General features: G+C 34.6%; 1 protein-coding gene across 2 annotated transcripts in view; it reads left to right on the top strand.

Moving 5' to 3' along the window:
• The first annotated feature begins 2,580 nt into the window (after positions 1 to 2,580).
• Positions 2,581 to 20,488, top strand: part of SPPL2A (signal peptide peptidase like 2A) — a 47,890-nt gene continuing 29,982 nt past the window's right edge. Inside the window, exons 1-5 of one of the 2 annotated variants that reach the window (XM_031955193.1) lie at positions 2,581 to 2,868; positions 13,939 to 14,058; positions 14,407 to 14,586; positions 17,716 to 17,805; positions 19,701 to 19,834. In XM_031955193.1, coding sequence (XP_031811053.1) covers positions 2,803 to 2,868; positions 13,939 to 14,058; positions 14,407 to 14,586; positions 17,716 to 17,805; positions 19,701 to 19,834 — 590 coding nt within the window. In that variant the 5' untranslated portion in view covers positions 2,581 to 2,802. The remainder of the gene's footprint in view (positions 2,869 to 13,938; positions 14,059 to 14,406; positions 14,587 to 17,715; positions 17,806 to 19,700; positions 19,835 to 20,488) is intronic. The other variant, XM_031955194.1, reaches the window with a different exon arrangement.

The following is a 20,488-nucleotide window of genomic DNA, read 5'->3' as shown; positions in this document are numbered from 1 at the left end:
CAGACCAAAGAAGAAACTTTTGTCTCCTGCTACAGTTCTTCATTTTTCTTTGTAATTTTATTTTGGAAAGATAAACTGTCTGTGGCTCTGAAAAAAATAAAAACAAGAGTAAGACACAACTGAGAACAACCACATGGGTTTAATTAGAATAGAATTTAAGTTCCTTGAGAACGGAAACTTTTTTCTTTATATCTGCAGTGGCTTGAACCCTAACATTGATGAGATGTAACAACTGCTTATTTAAATGAATTGATTAGTGAGAACCACTTAAATTCACAAGCCTGAAATGCTAAATACTAATTTGGGGACTCCTATTCTCAAAGTGCTCTATTTTGCAGATTTCTCATACTTCTAGAAGGTAAGCTTCTGGTGGATAATGGCCATTACCTGAACTTTGACTTTCTCCCAGCACAACTGTTCATTAATAAGAGTGACAAGAACAGTATTTATACAGTGCCTAGTATGTGCCAAGAACTTTATAAATATTATTTCAACTGATCTTCACAATGATCTTGTGACATAGGTTCTGTTATTATCCCCATTTTGCAGTTGAAGAAACTAAGGTAAATAGAGATTAAATTACTTTCCCAGAGTTACTTGGTATCTGAAATCAAATTTGAACTCCTGCCTTCCCTAACTTTAGACTTAGCTCTATCTACTGTACATCCTAGTAGCTGTATGGATTGAATAAATGAATGTTAACCCCTCCCAAACAGACATATATAGTACTGGTAGTCTTTAAGTCCCAGCCTGAGCAACCAGACAATTTCCCATTAATACCTTCCTACTATACTTTCAACCAGTTTGTCTCATATGGCGAGTCTCATATATTGTCCCCATTTTTTTTTCCAAAAAAGGAAACTGTAGCTCAAAATGATTAAGTGACATGCTCAAAACCACACATCAGGTAACAATAATTATTATATAGAACTTTAAAGCTTTGTTAGATTCCTTATCCTCTGCGGCTTAATAATAAACCAGTGATCTTTGTGGTTCACTGGATAGAGTTCTGAACTTAAAGATAGGAATTGCTAAATTCAGATCCTACTTCAGTCATTAGTTATATCAACCAATTAGCATTTATTAAGTGCCTACTACATGCCAGGCATATAATATATGCTAAGTACTGAGAATCTGAAGAAAAAAGGGAAAGAAAAAACATCTCTTGTTTTCAAGACTACAGTGTAATGGAGATCACAAACAAATAACTATGCACAAACAAGATATATATGGATATATATAAATATACATATTGTATAATGTATATATATTAAATGGAGGAAGTCTCTGCAGTAAGGCACTGACCTTAAGGAGCATTGGGAAAGGCTTCTTGTAAAAGATGGGATTTTAGCTGGGACTTGAGGTATTAATGGGTTGCCCAGAATGGAATTTAAAAGATACTTTAAAAGTACTACGTATGACTGTGTGGGAAGGGTTACCATTCATTTATTTAATCCATACAATTGCTAGAATGTACAACGGCTATAGCTAAGTTTGAAATCTTAAGTCTAAATTAGAAGAAAGCTGGGAGGCTGAGATGAGGAAAGAATTCTAGATGTAATGTCAGCCGCTGAAAATGCCTAGAGAGATGGAGTATCTTGTTTAAGGAACAGAGAATAGATCGTTGTCCCTCGATCTTAGCATGTAGAGGAGAGTAAGATGTAAAAAGACTGGAAAGGTAGTAAAGGACCAGGTTATTATAAAGGACTTTGAAAGTCGGAGAGTTTTATAATTAATCTTGGAAGTTACGGAAAGCCTCTACAATTTGTTGAACAGGGAGTGATTTGATCAGATCCACATTTTAGAATGGAGGACTTGCATCAAGGTTGTCGAAACGTCGGAGAAGAGAAAGGGGCATTCATTTAGGAGAGATGTTGTGAGGCTGAGAATGACTTAACCACTAATTAGACATAGGTCGGAGGACTCGGATGTTGATTGGATGGGGGAGTGAGAGAAAAGAGTAAAGGTTGCCTAAGTGCCAGCTGAGGTAGCTGGGAGGGACCTTCCACAGTAATGACTCTGACTACTTCATATAATCACTCCTCGGCCTTTTGAGGATCAAATAAAATAACGTATGTAAAGTTCTTTACAAGCTTTAAAATGCTGCAGGAATGCTAGTAAGGTATTGTTATTATTCTAATTTGGCAGCTGAGGGAAGTGAAGCCCAGAGCCAGGAAGTGACTTGGCTAAGATCACGCAAATCTGCATTCAAGTCCAAGTCCTCTCAAGCCAAGTCCAGTGCTTTCCCCCGCGCTGCCATAGCGACGTTTTCCATGAATAAGTGAAAAATGAGTATGAATGGAGGCACTGGAGGTTCCTCTGAGGCAGAAAGCTCCTGGGGAGGTTGTGCCTTCAAGATCTAGGAGGTATAATCCTAATGTGGGCCAGAGGAGAATTAGGAGGATGGAGACTAAGACAGGGCTTGAAAGGAACGTTAGGAGGAGGCAAAGCTGTCCAAAAGGAGAACGCAGAAGGAAAGGCTTGGGGAACCGGAGCCAAGAAGTGACAGTCCCGCCCCTCCACGCTGGGCCACGCCCCCATCGGGGCCCGCCCACGGGGCGTGGCCACGCGAGAGGGACTTTCCTCCAGTCTTCCCCATCCACCCCCGCCCCGCCCGCGCTGGACACGTCGGGGCGGAAGTCGAGGTCCGCCCGCTCCACTGCAGGCGCCCCAGCTGAAGCGGCCCGCCTGGGGTCCGAGCCGGAAGGAAGTGGAGCGGACCGGACAGGAGCTGGCCCCCTGCTAGCCGGGTCCGAGCGGTAGCCGGGATTTCTGGAACAGGCGTTCTAGGGGCCGAGGAGAATGGGGACGGAGAGGCGGCTGCTCCCGGCCGCAGCCGCCCTGCTCTGGGGCTTTCTGCTAAGAATGGTAAGGGAGCGGCTGCCGGGGCAGCGGGCGGGGCGGCCGAATGGCCGGGGCAGCCACGGAGCTCCGGCTCCCTCCCTTTTTGGCCTTCCCGGGCCGAGCAGCAGGGCGTGGCTGAGGATGCCCCCAAGTTTCCCTCCCTTCTCTCCTCCCCTTCTTTCCTCCTTTGCCCTCCGCCCCTTCTGCCCTGCTTCCCCCTCCTCCCTCTATTCGCTTTCCTTCTTCCTCCTCCCCTCTTTACTATTCCTGTTTCCTTTTCCTTCCAGTTTCCTCTTCATTCCCTCCTCCTTTCTTCTATTCCTTTCCTTTCCCTCTCTGCCCTCCCCACCTCCATCCTTTCCTCTCCTCTTCCCGCCTGTATTGAGCCACTTCGTTCCTTGTTGCCTCCTGGACGCCTTACCCTTCCAATAGTGTAGGGGGAGCATCACCTCCACCCCCACCCCCCCCCCCTTATTTCCCTGATTCTTCTTCCTCCGATATAGTTGTTCTCTGTTATTTCAAACAGTGATTTATTGACCTCTGGATTGTGTAGAGTTAGTTGTCCTTCAGGAAATAACTTTAATGCCCCTCCATCCTGCCCCGAGAGTTAGACATTTCCAGAGTTTTTAACTTCCTCTTACGTCGAGTTTTTGTGTGCTAGCGGACGCTTTTGGAAATCCCCCCCTCCTCCTTTCTCCATAAATCACCAACATTAAAAAAAGCTTTAAACTTCTTGAGAGCTTTACTACAATGTCATTTACTACCATTCCTCTTTAATATAATTTAAAAGAAACCAAATCTTCACGTGGAAAAGCAGTTCAGACTTGGAAATGGTCATAAAGCTTACTAGTACGATCACTTGTTTTATAGTTTCAAGTTTCATCTTGAGGCTTCAGAGGTTTACTGCTGTGTAACTTTAAATAGGATATGTGATCATGGTCGATTTAAAACTAGAAAGGTTATCTAATCCAACCCTCTTTAAATTAGCCTTTAAAGTGACTTATACTGCAGAACTTGCTGAAAACATTTTTTTTCTGGATAACGTTTTACGAATTTTAAAAATAGCAAAAATATGTTGATATGGTCTAGCTTGATTAAAACTAACAGGGGTGAAAGATTTATGTTTTAGCATCAGTTACAGTAAAAGTTCATAATTAATGGACAAATTGAATTTCACAAGTTTACCACAAGTATTCTGTGCTATTTGGGGAAAATGAGATTAAATATTTGAAAGTCTTCAGGGGAAAATAGTAAAATGGATTTATGATCTCATTGATTTGAATGTTCCCTTTAATGGTAGCGACCACAACCTATCTCTACTGACAAATTTTTATGTAGCTGACATGCTGGTAAGTTCCACAACTAAGAGTGCAAAGTGCTATTGACTTCCTCCCTTCTGACATTGAGAGAATATCAGCGAGTACTAGGGCTGTCAAACAATATTCATCCTTATAAAGTTACCAGCCCATCTTTTTCTTATATTCATTTCTCTGTCACATTCCTTTCTCCCTAGTCTTTGAATTATGTTCCTTATGTTATTGCAATCATGTTATTCTTAATACCCTTCTGAGGACTACTCATTCTTAATTCTTTGGAGATTGGAATGTTACATTATTTGAAACATTTAAAAAACACTATTCAAACACTAAAGAATATTGGTATTTTTAAAATGGACTTTTATTTTGGGGAGACATTTGATGGCATTAGTAAGTATGTATGTGTACACATACATACATGTATACATACATGTGTATATTATATATATGATTGGTTGGAACCAAAATGACATCACCAGGTTAGAATCAAGTTATAGTGTGTCCAACTGTGGCTGATCTGACCAACATGAGCTCGGAATGCTCTGTCACAAATCAGACACAAGTAATTCCTGTAAACATTTAGGGTGACTTCTCTAATTTTGCACGCCATATTTCTTTTGGGCTAATTCAATTCTACTTTGCTTATAGACTGAACACCTTCTCTGATGAGGGCACACTATGCTGCACAGTCCTGTGCCAATGTTTCCCATGTCATACAATCAATTCTAAAGTTCTTAAGAGAGACCTTAAGAGTGCCTTTGTAGTTATTATGTATGTGTGTGCGTGTATATATATATATATATATATATACACGCACACACACACGCACACATACGCATACATATATATGTATAGACAGAGAGAGAGTCTTCAAGGAACTGACAATCTAATGAGGGAGAATATACATTATTATACACTTAATATAATTACAAAATATTGTAAATAGTATGTAATTTGCCTGTGGTCTCTAAGAGCTTGATAGTTTTCTTAGTATCATTTTATACCATTTCATGGGATCTTTGATAGGCTTTTAAAATTATTTAAAGTGTGTGTGTGTGTGTGTGTGTGTGTGTGTGTATGTATGTATTTTGGCAAGGTAATTGGGGTTGAGTGACTTGCCCAGGATCACACAGCTAGTAAGTGTCAAATGTGTGAGACTGGATTTAAACTCATATCATCCTGACTCCAAGGCTGGTGCTCTTATCCACTGTACCACTTAGGTGCCCCTTTAAAGTATATTTTTAAAAAATATAATATATTTATAGTTTTTCCCCAATATGCAAGCCAAAAAACCCTCAATACAATTCCCTATAAAACATCTTAATTCTTTTTTTTCTTTCATTTTCTTGCTTATGCCTCAGAGCTCAATAGACTGCATATATTACATTCCATATTTTTGTTCATTTCTAGGTTTGCTTGGTTTTTGTTTTTTGTTTGCTTTTCCACATTTGCTTGGTTTTAATTAGCCCTGTGTGACATTTGTCTTTTATCTACCATGTGTCAGGCATTATGCTAAGAACTTTTAACAAATATCATCACATTTGATTCTCACAAAAACACTGGGAGAGATAGGTGTTATTTTTATCTCTGTTTTACAATTGAGGAAACTAAGGCAAACAGAAGTTAAGTGACATGCCAGATTTCAGCAAATAAGTGTCTCTGGCAGAATTTGAACTCAACTCTTGCTGATTCCAAGCCCAGGGCTGTATCCAATATGAAATTCAGATAAGTTGGTTCTTTAAAACATCTTCATCCTACATAATTTTTCCTCAGCAGGTATCATTTTCTCTTGCTTTATGTTTGCTGTACTTTTTATTGCTATCTTTTTTTTTTTTTTTAACATCTCATATCCTTCCCTACCAGAACTATCTCATGAGAAAAGGGCACTGTTTTTGGCTTTCTTTATATATCTCCAACATTTAGCATAGAAACTGGCTTACAGCAGGTGCTTACTAAAACACTTGTTGACTGAGTGTCAAGGGCCAGAACTCTGCCATTATGTGAGATAGAATCAATGTCATTGTAAGAAGGAAAATGGAATGTTAGCTTCATAACTAGGTGATGTAATGGATAGAGCATTTGGCCTGGATTCAGGAAGCTCTGAATTCAAATTTGGCCTCAGACACTTAGTCCCTATGTGACCCTCAGCAAGTGACTCAACCCCCTCAGTTGCTCATCTGAAAATGGGGACATGTGGTGTTTTTCTTCTTTAATATAATATAATCATTCTCTCTGAGAGCAGGTTTCTTGGGGAGGTTTTCTGGAGGCAGCCTTCGTTTCAGTTAAAAGCAATAATTGCTCCAAATGCAGCCAGGTGTTAAAAGTTCAGATCTTTTATTGCTTCCTCCAAAGTAGCCCGGTTAGTTTTCTTAGAGACCTATCTCTCTGCTTGGTTCCAAGAGCTCTTGCAGTTGTCCTTTGCCTCTGCTTTCTTCAGCCTCTAGCCAGCATCAAGGTGAAAGTTGGAATGAATCTGACTCCACCTCCAAGAATAGGCTTGTGGGCTTCCTCCCAGAGTGCTCCTCTCCGACCCATGGCAATGTTCGGAAGTAACTAACTTGAAGCTCCAAGAGCTTCTGTATATATGATCTCCCAAAGGTTGACTCCTCCTAAGGAAGGGATTAAGGGAGGTGTGAATTTGGATATCTCATACTAAACCCTGAAATCTCCCAAACATGTGAACTCCAATAAGTACTTAAATATATTAATAAGCTAGAGGATTTGCTAAGTACCATGCTAAATTAGCACTTTGTAAGGATTCCAACAGGGACACATTGGTGAAGGAGATGACAAACCATTCCAGTATCTTTGCCCAGAAAACTTGAACAGTCAGACATGATTGAATGACACAACAATTTCATCGTGGGCAAGAGGGAGACAGTGAAAAGTCAGTATTCTCACCTCTGTTGCTTACTGTTCTGGGTAAGTGTGGGCAAATCATTTAACTTTCTTGGCCTCAGTTTTCTTATCTGTAAAAATAAGTGGTTTATGCTACCTCAAAGCACATGTATGGGTTTCGATCCCAAATGAGGTTGCATAACTGAATGTGGGGGTCATGAAAAATTTGGCAACAGTAAAAGGTATCAAATATTCCACCAAGATTTAATTCTTAATGTAAAAATAAACAAGCACATCCATATTATTAGTATACAAATTTCCTTTCCTCTTTAATAAATGGTAAAATTACATATATTTATAAAAGAATTGTTTTAAAATAAATTTGTTTATGATTTACTATCAGTAAATGTTTGATTTATATACTTATTTTCTATATCTGTTTATCCAGAATTGCATTAAAATGTTTCATGTGAAAAGAGATTGGGAGTAGAAAACATTAAGAAACCCTGGATTAGATGACCCTTGAGGTCTCTCCTGCTCTAGACTATGCTATGAAGTTAATCTGTCTATAAATATTTATCAAGTACCTGTTGTATGTCAAACATCGTGCTAATCACTGTGCTCTGCTCTTGAGGAACTTACAGTCTAATAGAAGAGACACCATGCAAATAACTATTTGCAAACAGACTAGATATGGGATAAATTGGAAATAATCAATAGAAAGAAAGCACTAGAATTAAGAGGGATCAGGAAAAGCCTTCTATAGAAGTTGAGATTTTAAAGGAAATTGAAGATGAGAAGAAAGAACATTCCAGGCATGAGAGACAGCCAGTGAAAATGCCTGGTGTGAGTACATGGAATGTCTTGAATGAAAGACAGCAAGGAGGTTTGTATCACTGGATTGCAGTTTATATAAAGGCCTGATGGTTATAGAGTATAAGAAGGCTGGAAGAAGGGGAGGAGGAGGGCAGATGGCTGTGAATACCAAAAAAGAGGATTTTGCCTTTTGATTTTAGAGGTAATAGGGGATAACAGGATTTTATTGAGGAGTGGGCTGTGACATAGTCAAGAAGGAACCATAAATGCAAGATAATGCATGCATGGAAAAAAAACCTGAATTATAATTACAAAATGATGATCTTCTGATCAATCAGTTGTGACCCAATAAGTTAAATTCAGCAAGAATTTATTAAGCAATTAAAAGTTGCGAGGCAGTGGGAGTAAAAGACAAGAGCCAAGTAGTCTTGGCCTTCAGGAAGTTGATATATTGCTTATGGAATACAAAATCTTAAATAGATACTAAAAAGAGGGGCAATCAAATATTTTAAAAACTTTTTTTTTTTAAACTGTTAGATATTGTTAGGCTCTAAGAATACAATTACGAAAGTGAGATAGTTCTTACTCTCAAAAGTCTTAGGCTAATAACCAGTTTAAAAAAAAAAAAAGCCCATGAAAAAGCCTGGCATGGAGATCTGCTTGTACAAAAACATGGAAATAGGATGTGGAGTTCAGGAAACAGGAAGTAGACAAATTTGGCTGAAATCTTGAATTATATGAAGAGTACTAATATAAAGTAAATCTGGAAAAAGTCAAAAGCCTTTAATTGCTAAGCTAAGGAGTTTGTATTTTATTCTAGTGGCAATTAGAATCCATGAAACTTGGGAAACACTGGGAAAGGGAGATGTGACCTGGTCATATTTGCGCATTAGGAAGATTATTTTGTTAGCTGTATAAGCATGGATTGAAAATGAAAGAGACGAGAAAGAGTGAGACCCATTAGGAAACTATTGTAGAGGTACAGGCAAGAAATCTTGATTTAAAGTAATCACCCTTTGAGTGGAAATGAGAGATTTTTTCTGAGGTGGTAGAGGTAGAATCTGTAAAACTAGATATGTTGAGAAAGGGAAAAGATGGGGATGGCTATGTCTGAAAGAATGGTGCCAATTTCAGCAGAAATAAGGAAGTCATTTCTTAAAGTAAGGATTTCTGAAATTATGAAAATTTTCCAAGTTCAAGAAAATTTTGTGTAACAAAAATGCATCTTGAATTCTTTAAAATGTTCTGTAAGAACTCTTTGTGATCAACAATTCTTATTTTTAAAAAATCTGACATCTAAAATCTTTAAAGAATTGATACAAATTAATAAGACTAAATCTATTCCCTAAGAGATTCAAAAGAGTCATTGTAAACTGATCCCTGAAGAGGTCAGCTCAAGACATTGCTGTAAGCAAAAAGACCAAGAAAATATTGACTATTCCCAAGAATGCCATTAAAAATAAAAAAGTTTCCATTTATGCAAAATTATTGCAGCCTTACCACACCAAAGATAAAATAGAACTAATCTGAGAAGAATAACTAATATGATTAAACTATGGGAGGTTATTCTATGAAGACAGTCTTAAAAACATTAGAACTCTTTAAATCTGAAAGACTATGCTGAGATCATAAATGCAAAGACTGTAAAATTATGAAAATCTATTTACAATGAATTTATTTACTAAATCTAAGAAGAAAAGTATGAGAAGATGCAATTGAAGAAATACAATATCTATTAAAACACCATAGAGAATGGTAACCATGAAGGAAGAAAGACAAGTAAAGGTTCCCAGTAATTCGTGGTCCAATATGATGACTACCCGAAGGCACAGAATATGGGTAATAAGATGAACTGAATATCTTAACATAAGAAAGAAAGCACGTTTGGTCCACAGAGTTGGTAGGATGGTTGTTGTTGTTTTTCATTCTCCAAGAGGATCATGATATCAGGGTCAAGCCATGACATGCAAGTGAATTGTATTTAAGTGAGGGATGGGCTCTGCAAGATCACCTGCCTCAGTTTCCTGTCCAGAGCCATCTGGGTCTAGTGGCAATATGAAGATCAAGACAACAGGAGGTGGCTCTGGATGAAGTAGGAGACCTTGGCCTTTTTAAACTAAGATCTCTAATAGGTCTCAGTTTGACTAAGGCCACACCCATTCAGTAATTATTGCTAGATAGCAATTGAGGAAATGAATCTCCTCTTTCACCTGGTCTGAAAAAGATCTATATAAATAAATAAATGGAATAAGGCTTTAGAAGAGAAGTCATTATTCAGAAAGAATAGAATAGAGAAAGAAAAGGCAAAAGGAGAAAAGTAATATTGTATATTAAGAAGATATATTCATTTTAGGATATTCAGAAACTATGTAGAGAATGTCTGATGGTTAAAACAGAAGGGAATTAATATTGTTGTAAGGTTATCTGTTGATGAGGCCAATTTTGATAAATTCAGGAAATAGAATAAAAATGTGGTACTTTAGAAGTCTGATGGTGAAGAATTTCAGTTTTTCCAAGCTCATTCTGTGACAAGCAGAACATTGAATTCTGTCCATTTTATTGGTTTATGTTTCCCCTCTTCTCTCCTTTTTTTTCTGAAGTGATTGTGGGGATAGAGGAAGGGAGGAGGTGGATTCATGGGAGTTTTCTTATACATGAATAAATCCTCAAGCAGAGTACTTCTAAGAAAGTGAGCCAAGTTCCTATGACATTTATCATTCATGTGATACTAAATCATTTCCTACTTTATTATTTCAGAGTTTTGTTTTATTGATGCATTATTATGTTATAATTACATATTAGTAATTAATTATAATTAATATATAATTATATAACTACTATAACATTATATAACTACTCATTGGTGAGCCTTCTCTTATTATTTAAAAAAGTAATTAATAAAGACTAATTGATGCAGTACCTGTGTTTAATGACCTATAGAATGTACTATTTTACACTGACAGTCCTTGCCACTCCAAGAAAATTTTTCTTGTAATAATCAAATCAGAGATTTTAAAAGATAATTATAATTTTAATAATAATAATAATAAACATTTATGTAATCTCTTAAAATAATACCTAGTAAGCACTTCATTTTTAAATTTGTAATAGAGAAGGAAATAAAAGCCAAGCATAATCTGATGTGTTCTATAAATTTGGTTAGAGTCTGTTTCAGAGGATCAAGATAAAGGTGGTTTGGCCTAGAATTCTGTAAGAGAAATAAGCTAAAGAGGGATAGAAGCTCTCATAAATGAAATTCTAAAAACATAAAGGTAATTTTGATGAGGAGAAAAATAGAGTTGTGTAAAGAAATATGTGATTCCCTAGGCAATTCATAGATTGCAGTTTTAAAATATGTACCAAAAATGGAATGTAAGGAAAGATAATGGAAGATAAATACAGAAGTGTAGCACAATCTATAAGAATTGTGTCAGCAATGCTTAAACTCATAATGAGATTAAGATGGTGAAGGATGCTAAAGAAAAAAAAAAGATTTGTATATTAAGCAAAAAAAGGATCAAAAAGGGAAAATGATTGTCCCTTAAGGTGGATAGGGTGATAACAGATGATGGAAGGAAGATAGAACTATTATTCAACTCCTCCATAATTTCTGTTTTCTCTGCCAAAGAAAATGTTCTTTGGATTGAAAAGGACAAGTCAAAAACAGGTAATAGTGAGTAAATGCATTAGATAAAACTACCTTTTATGAGTTTGAGTTATCAAACACAGATAAATGAATTGAAGGAACTGATAGATGTGATTAACAATCTCTTATCATTAACCTTTGAATGTTTACAGAAAATGGGAGAGATGGTGCAAAACACAGAAGAAATAATTTTCTCTGATTCCTGGTAAAAAATTCTGGAACAAATCTTTAAAAGGATAGAATATCGAAAAAAGAAACTATGATCACAAAGAGCCAGCATGGCTTTATTAAAAACAGGCACATCAGATTTTTCTTTCTTTATAGGGCAATAGAAAAAGAAAGTGTTATATCTATATTTTTACCTAGACATTAGCAAAACATCTAATAAAGCCATGCCATTCTTGTGGAAAAGATGGTAAGAAATATGCTGGGTAACATTATAGTTAGGTAAATTCAGTATCAACTAAATGATTGTAACCAAAGCATAATTAATATATTGGTATCACTGGGGAGGAAGGTCTCTAGTGCAGTGTTTTTCTCACCTCAATACTGTTTATCTTGCAAGTCTTTGCTAAAAATATTAAAGGAATAAATGTTATACTTCTCAAATTTGCAAACAATACTAGGTTGGGAAGGATAAGTAGCATATTTGATGACAAAAAATATTTTGTTAGGTTAGAATTTGAGGACAAATAAAATATTGTAAGGATAAATATAATATCTTATACTGATATTGGAGAGGGGGGAAAGAATAAACAAATCAAATTGGGAGGGTATATAATTAAGTAGAATCTTTTTTTCAAACCTCATATGCCTACAATGTGAAATGATAGTTGAACACAATGCCACTTTTTTTCTTTCTTTCTTTCTTTCTTTTTTTTATTTAATAGCCTTTTATTTACAGGATATATGCATGGGTAACTTTACAGCATTAACAATTGCCAAACCTCTTGTTCCAATTTTTTACCTCTTACCCCCCTACCCCCTCCCCTAGATGGCAGGATGACCAGTAGATGTTAAATATATTAAAATATAAATTAGATACACAATAAGTATACATGACCAAAACGTTATTTTGCTGTACAAAAAGAATCAGACTCTGAAATATTGTACAATTAGCTTGTGAAGGAAATAAAAAATGCAGGTGTGCATAAATATAGGGATTGGGAATTCAATGTAATGGTTTTTAGTCATCTCCCAGAGTTCTTTTTCTGGGCATAGCTGGTTCAGTTCATTACTGCTCCATTGGAAATGATTTGGTTGATCTCGTTGCTGAGGATGGCCTGGTCCATCAGAACTGGTCATCATATAGTATTGTTGTTGAAGTATATAATGATCTCCTGGTCCTGCTCATTTCACTCAGCATCAGTTCGGAACACAATGCCACTTTAGTCTACATTTGGAGAGATGTATCATTTAAAATAATCACATTAAATATTAGGTGCTATATTTTAAAGAGAACATTTGATAATCTGAAGAGAAAATTATCTAGAGAAAGATTACTAGGATAGAGTAAAGCTTCATGATCATACCAGATAAAAATTACTTGAAGAATTGGGTATTTAGCTTACAGACTAAAAGATTCAAGGAGAATATACAGTTACCTTTATGTATTTAAGAGGATGCCATATGACAATGGCATTGTCAATAGATTTGATCCCTGAGGATAGAACTAAAAGCAAGCGATAAAAGTTGCAGAGAGGTTGATTTTTTACTTATGCAAAGAATAACTTATTGATAATTAGAGCTATAGGTAGAGTGCTTCACCTCACTTAGAGTCTTCAAGCAAAGGTTTAATGACCACTTATTGGCAGTATGGCAGGTGGATTCTTTGTCAGAGATCGAACTTGATGATTCCTTTCAGCACTGAAATTATGTAATTATAAGATGTACACATTTTCTTGAGAGTAGGAACCAGCTCTTCAACTTCTTTTATATATCTTACATAAGTATTTAAGTGAGCAGAATGGTTGTCTGTAAATATGTAATAGTAAGGTTATCAAGGAGCTTTCCCAATCTCCATGGATTGAGATAAAAATTAGTGGTTTACAGAGTCTGTACTGTAGTTAGTATTAGATTGTGGAAGAGTAAATATTCCCATTTCATTTATTTAACATTTACAAGATAACAAACAACATTTTTAAATGATTTGAGAATGCAATCATAAATGTAGGAAGTAGTGAATCTATTATGTTATTGTAGTCATCTTCCCCAGAATTTTACCAAGGCCCACAAATGTATTTACGCAAGAGTTGTGTATGTAACACAAGGCCTGGCACACAGTAGGCATTTAATAAATGTTTATTGATTGATTGTGGTTGTAATCTTAAAATATCCTACAAGCAAGAAGCAAGTCCTTTCAAATATTCTTCCCAAGGAAATATGGTTATATAATATGACTAACCTTGCACACAAACACTAATAAATCTTGAGTTATTAGTAAACAAAATTGTTTATGTAGAAATTTTTTGTTCTTAGACAGCTGCTCGGGAAGGAATCATACATGCATATGGAGAAGGAAAACCATTACCATCTAAAGATTATTGCATGCTTTATAATCCCTCTTGGACGAATCTTCCCACTACAATAGAAAATACAGTAAGTACATAATTGGAATTATGGTTTAAGTAGATAATCTGAATAATGAAAATGAAGATCCTGAGAATGAATTTTGATTAGTTTTATTGTATATAGGACCAATAGAAACTTATGGTGGTTAAGTAATGATGAATAGTGATTTTATTTATCTCATGCTCTTGGCTATAATAAATTATAGTCTGTAGAAAGATCAATTGGGAAGTTTCTTATAAGAATGAATTTAGATCAAATCATTTATCTGATTTGCAAGACTGATGTATCAAATTAGTATTGCTCTCTTATGAAATAGGGCCTTTTCTTGGATGGGGGCTAATAATTGCTATGTAAAGATATTTCTTACATTTGCAGACTTCATTTAGTTTGGAGAATCTGACCACACCACTCTGCAACTCTTCTGACATTCCTTCCACTGGAATAAGAAATAAAGTCGTTGCAGTATCATGGGGCACCTGTGAATTTCTCGAAAAAGCTAAGATTGCACAAAAAGGAGGCGCTGAAGCATTGTTGGTTGCCAATGACAGTTTATATGTAAGTATGAATAGGCTTTTAAAATAATAAGCAAAAATCAAAACCCCCCAAAATATTAAGTACAAATGACTACAACATAAAGTGACAGAACAAAAATTATTTCATCAGTTAGCATTTATTAAACATTTATTGTGTATTTACATTGTTCTAAGTATGAACAATATAAATAAAGGCAAAATATTTCCTGCCCTCTAAAAGCTTATAGAATAGATGAAAGGTAATGTTAAATGGAGAGGGTCTAGTGGCTGGAGATGGGAAAACCAGGAAAGACTTTATGCAGAAGTTACATTTAGTAAATGCTATATTACTTTTAGCTCAAAAAAGATATAAAAATGTACCTTGCTCCCTTCTCTTTTTTTTCTCAATAGTATTTTATTTTTCCAATTACATGAAAAGATAGTTTTCAACATTATTTTTTTGTTTTGTTTTGTTATTTTTGTTTCTAAAAATTATCAATGCTTTTTTTTTTTGAGGCAATTGGGATTAAGTGATTTATTTGCCCACAGTCACAGAGCTAGGAAGTGTTGTGTCTTGAGGCCATATTTGAAATCAGATCCTCATAACTATAGAACTAATGCTCTGTCCACTGCACCATCTAGCTACTCCTGACATTCATTTTTGTAAAATTTTGAGTTCCAAATTTTTTTTTCTCTCCTCCCTTGAATCCTCCCTACCCAAGACAGCAAGCAATCTGGCATAGGTTATACATGTATAAAAATTTTAAACCATTTCTATATTAGTTATATTGTGAAAGAAAAATCAGGACAAAAGGGGAAAATATCATGAGAAGGAAAAAGCAGCACCTCCCCCCCCAAAAAAAAAAAAAAAGTGAAAATAGTATGCTTCAGTCTGCATACAGTCTCCATAGTTGTTTCTCTGGAGGGGATGGCTTCTTCCATTTCAAATCTGTTGGAATTATTTTAGATTGCCGTATTGTTGAGAAGAGCTAAGTATATCATAATTGATCATCATATAATCTTGCTGCAATTGTACACTGTTCAATGTTCTCCTGGTTCTGTTCATTTCACTCAACATCAGTTTGTGTACTTATTTGTTTTATAGTTTTTAGTTACTACAAAGAATTTGCTGTGAATATTATTTTCTTTGTTCCTTTGTTTCTGTCTTTAGCTTACTTGAGGCATGTGATTAATAATGCTATCATGGCATGAAAAAGATCATGAACAATTTAATCATTTTTTTTCTACAAATTCCCAAAATGATATCCAGGATAGTTAAACGCATTTACAGTGTTACCAGTAGCATATTAATGTGCCTGTCTTCCTATACATCTACTGATGATGATTCTCATTTTTTTATTTCTGCCAATTTACAAGGTGAGAAGTGAAATGTCACAGTTATAGTCATTTATATTTATCTTACTATTAGTTATTTGGACTATGTTTTCACATGAGTATTTATTACTTGTATTTTTAAACTCTATACCTTTTAATCACTTATTTATTGAAACATGACTATGTGGTAATATCATATATTTCTGCATAATCCCTCTATTTTGAATATTAAATTGTTTTCAGTGATGCTTGATGCAAATATTTTTTCTCACTCAGGTTTCTCTTCTTATTCTGGCTTTATTTTATTTATGCAAAAATTTAAAAATCTTCTATAATCAAAATTGCCAGTTTTGTCTTTTATGATATCCTTTACTTTTTGGTTAATAGTTTTCCCTTAGCCTCAATTGCAAAAGGAACTTCCTGTTATTGTCTTCTAATTTTTTAATGATTTGATCTTTTATGTTCAGGTCACAAAAACATTTTGTACAATGGATTAGCCCTAATTTCTGTCAAATTCTTTTCCATTTTCCCCAGCAGTTTGTACCCCACCATTACTACCAAAAAAAAGAAGTAATTTATGTTCTTGGATTTATCAATCCTACCCTACTGTTTTCAATTTTCGGGTTGTTGTTTTTTGTTAACTAGCTCATTCCATTAATCTGTGTTTTAGTCAATACCAAGTAGTTGTGATGACTACTGTTTTTGTAAATTAATATCTAATAATATACTCCCTTCATCTATATTTTTTCCCTGTGGATTGGCCTCATGATTCTAGATGGCTTTCTTCCTCCTGTTACAGGAACTTTTTCCAGTTTGAAAAAACTCAGTAATTTTCTTGGCAAATCCATTAATCTGTGAATTAATTTAAAATACTATTAATTTTTAATATATTGGCACAGCCCAATAATAAGCAGTGAATATTTCATTTATGTAAATCCCTTTTATTTCTGTTGATTGTTTTGAATGTTTTTATTTATATAAATGTTGCATAGTGTCCCCATATAGTTTATGTATTTTGTAGTTATTTTGAATGGGATTTATTATTTCTTCTTGACTTTTGTTCAGATTGTATAGAAATGTTGGTTCTATGTATATTTACTTTGTTTCCAGTCATTTTGCTGAAATTTCTAATTCTCCTCAATAGTTTTCTAATTCTCTGGGGTTTTCTAAATATACATTGTGAGTATTTTAACATATTCCTTGACTAACTCTCTCTACCTATTTTAATGCTTGTGAAATTAAGCAAATTTTATGTAAACTGAGATCAATAAGATTATTTCTTTTTTTACTTTAGTGATTTCAGGTGTTTCTATTGTTATTAAAACACATGTACAGTATTGGTAGTCAAAGTGGGAAAACACATGTAGCTTCAGTACTTCTGTTTCTAACATATAGGCACAATCTTATTTCCTAAGAATAGCAGTAATTCTCCACTTTATGAATTAAGCCTATTTCATTCCTCATTTTAATAATAGAGATTATAATTTATATTATTTTGATGATTACAAAATTTTTATATACCAGAATAATATAGAATATAATTTCTATTGTGTTTTATCATTGTATCTGAAGTTTAACAAAATTTGGAATAAACACTTTTTAAAATAAATAATAAATTTGTGATATAAATAAATTTTTTGTCAAAAGAGGACCTATTAATTTTTTGATATTCTGTTTTTCAAAGAAAAGTATCATTTATACAACATTTAATATTAAGAAATAACATACAACACAATTCCTTCAAATTGTATTTTTGCCTAATTATTTTTAATCAATTGTTTTTTTTTTATTACTTCTTTACTTCTACTATATTTTTGTAAAACATTTTCTCTTTTAGTTTCCTCCATCAGGAAACAATTCTGAATTTCAAGATGTGAAAATATTGATTGCATTTATGAGTAACAAAGACTTGAGAGATATGCAACAGGTAAGTTAGTTATAATTTATGGTTTTAATGCCACTGAAGTCTAATTTCAATAGCTTTGGGTTTTTTTTTTCCAATTCTGTTATATTATAATGATTGAGATAACAAGGTTGTTAGGTATATCAGTAGATAAAACACTAAATGTAGAATTAGGAAAGCTGAATTCAGATCCAGCCTTTAAACAGATTTACTATCTTTGTGACTCTAGGCAAGTCATTTCACCTTTGTATATCTCAGCTTCCTCATCAGTAAATTAGCACCTACCTCTTAGGTTTGTTATAAGGATAAAATGAGATAATATTTGCAAAGTGTTATATAAATGCTAGGGATTGTTCATATGTATTAATGGAAACAACACAGAATTTAGAGTACTAAGTTTGGAGTTATCCAATTTGGATTGGAAAGAACCCTCACTTGACTTAATCATTCCTATGAGTTATCATTCTGTATCTCTTCCCTTTCATGGCTAAACTCATTGAGAAAGCTACCCACATTTAGTACTTCTACTTCCCTTTTTCTTATTTGCTTCTAACTCCTTTGCAGTGTGATTTCTGATCTTTTCATTCAACCAAAACTGTCTTCTCCAAAGTTACTATTGATCTCTCACTTGCCCTATCTAATGTACTTTTATTAGTTTTTATTCTCCTTGACCTCTCCATGCCATTTGACAGTGTTGATCACCCTTTCCTCTTGGATAGTCTTTCCTCCACAGTGTTCTCTTCTTATTCTCCTGTTATCTGTCCAATTGTACCTTCTCATCTCCTTTGTTAATTCTTCATCCAATGATGCCCATTAACTGCTATGGGTCCTCTTCTTTTCACTTTCATTTGGTCTCACTCAGTAATTTCATTAGCTTCTTTGGTTTCAATTATTATCACTATGCAGATGATTCCTAGATCTCTATATCTGTTTCCAGTCTGTCTACAAAGCTATAATCATTCATCTCCAATGAGCACTTGGAAATCTTAAACTTGATGTTCCAAAGACAATTCAAACTTAGTGTGATCAAAAAAGAAATCTTTATTTTTCCCACTGAATTCCCTTATAACTCTCATGGGTACTACCATTTTCCTAGTCAGTAGACTTGCAACTTTAGTGTTATTGAAATACTGGTTTGAGATCATCTTAAAAATCTGAATTTATGAAGAACTCAGCTACTACTTCAGTACCTTCCAGATTGTTTTCAGAGTGATCCTGGTATTCTATAATGTGAATTAGGATTCCTCTAGAACCCATTGACATGATCATAATTTTGACTTCGTTAATGTCCTCCTATTTCATGTAAATTATGCTCATTTTAAATGACTGAATGATATATGGCATTATAAATTGTGAACTTTTAAAAAATTTTATTGATATATTTTTTAACATCACTGATGATTGACAATAACTACATCCTACGACTCCATCCCATTCCCTCCATTGTAATAAATTAGTACATTAAGCAAATAAAACAAATTCATTATGTCTGAAAATGCACTCCTTATTCCTCATCCATAGAATGCTACTTCTCTACCTAAAGACAGAAAGTATGCTTTACACAAGACAGGTCTCTGAAGTCACAATTGGACATTATATTTATTGACAATCTCTAATCTTTTAAATATTTTTTAAAATTATATTATTGTGGTCAGCAAAATATGCACTTTTAAGTTTATGTCAATCAATATATTTGATGCGCTTAGCTAGGAAAAGCTTGCATGGTTTCCCTCCTAAGAGAATTTATCATGCCTACCATTATTCTGCATCTGGTATTTCAGTTGCTGAAGTCTGGTATTAGTCACAGAATCCTTTCCAGATTGAAGTATAAAATTTTGTTGTTTCCATAATTCTTTATTAACCTTGTGTCTTAGAAAGTGTTCATTATCATTTTTAAAATTGGCTTTTTTTTCTTTCAGACTCTTGGAAATAACATTTCTATGAACTTCTATGCACCATCATGGCCTACATTTGATTATACTTTGGTAGTCATCTTTATAATTGCTGTGTCAAGTGTGGCTTTAGGAGGTTACTGGAGTGGTGTCAGTGAATTGTAAGTTGTATCAAATTTTGGTATATTTTAAGTGGCAGAAGAGAAATTTTTTTTATAAACTAATTTTTAAAGATTGAGCTACTTAGCTTAGCATGATATAGTTTAAACCAACTCTTCAAACCAACAAACATTTACTAAACTCTTACTATGAGCCGAGGACTGTGCTTAGAAGCAGAAAATACAGTCCCTACCATTGAGGAGCTTACATTTCTTTTTTTCCCTTGAACAAATACTTTTCAGAAACATGTTTATTTGTATTGTTTTTGTTTTTTACATTAGAATCATAATAGTTTGTTCTTTTGAACATGGCTGAAAGTACAGAGGATAGTTCATGTTTCCAAAGAAAAATGAACTTGAAAATTATGCAGATTTCAAAATAAGTTCCATATAATCTTAGGAGCTTACATCCTAAGGGAGGAAGATAACCCATAAAAAGAACTGAAAAAGAGAGAGGAGAAGGTTTCTGTGTTGGCACATGGTAGAGAAAGAAGTCTGGAGAGGAGTGAACCTCGTTGGTCTAGACCCTTCCTTAAAATGGAAGTTCTGGGAAGAGCTTAAAAGAAGTGATGGCAAGGATAGAGGGATCTCCGAAGTGGAAAAGCTGATAGGGGGGAGTAAAGAAAGAAGCCCAGAGAGGAATAAATGAAGCCTGTA

The sequence above is a fragment of the Sarcophilus harrisii genome, chromosome 2 (genome assembly GCF_902635505.1).
Source record: "Sarcophilus harrisii chromosome 2, mSarHar1.11, whole genome shotgun sequence".
Lineage (NCBI taxonomy): Eukaryota > Metazoa > Chordata > Mammalia > Dasyuromorphia > Dasyuridae > Sarcophilus > Sarcophilus harrisii.
This window is presented reverse-complemented; position numbering and strand designations above follow the sequence as displayed.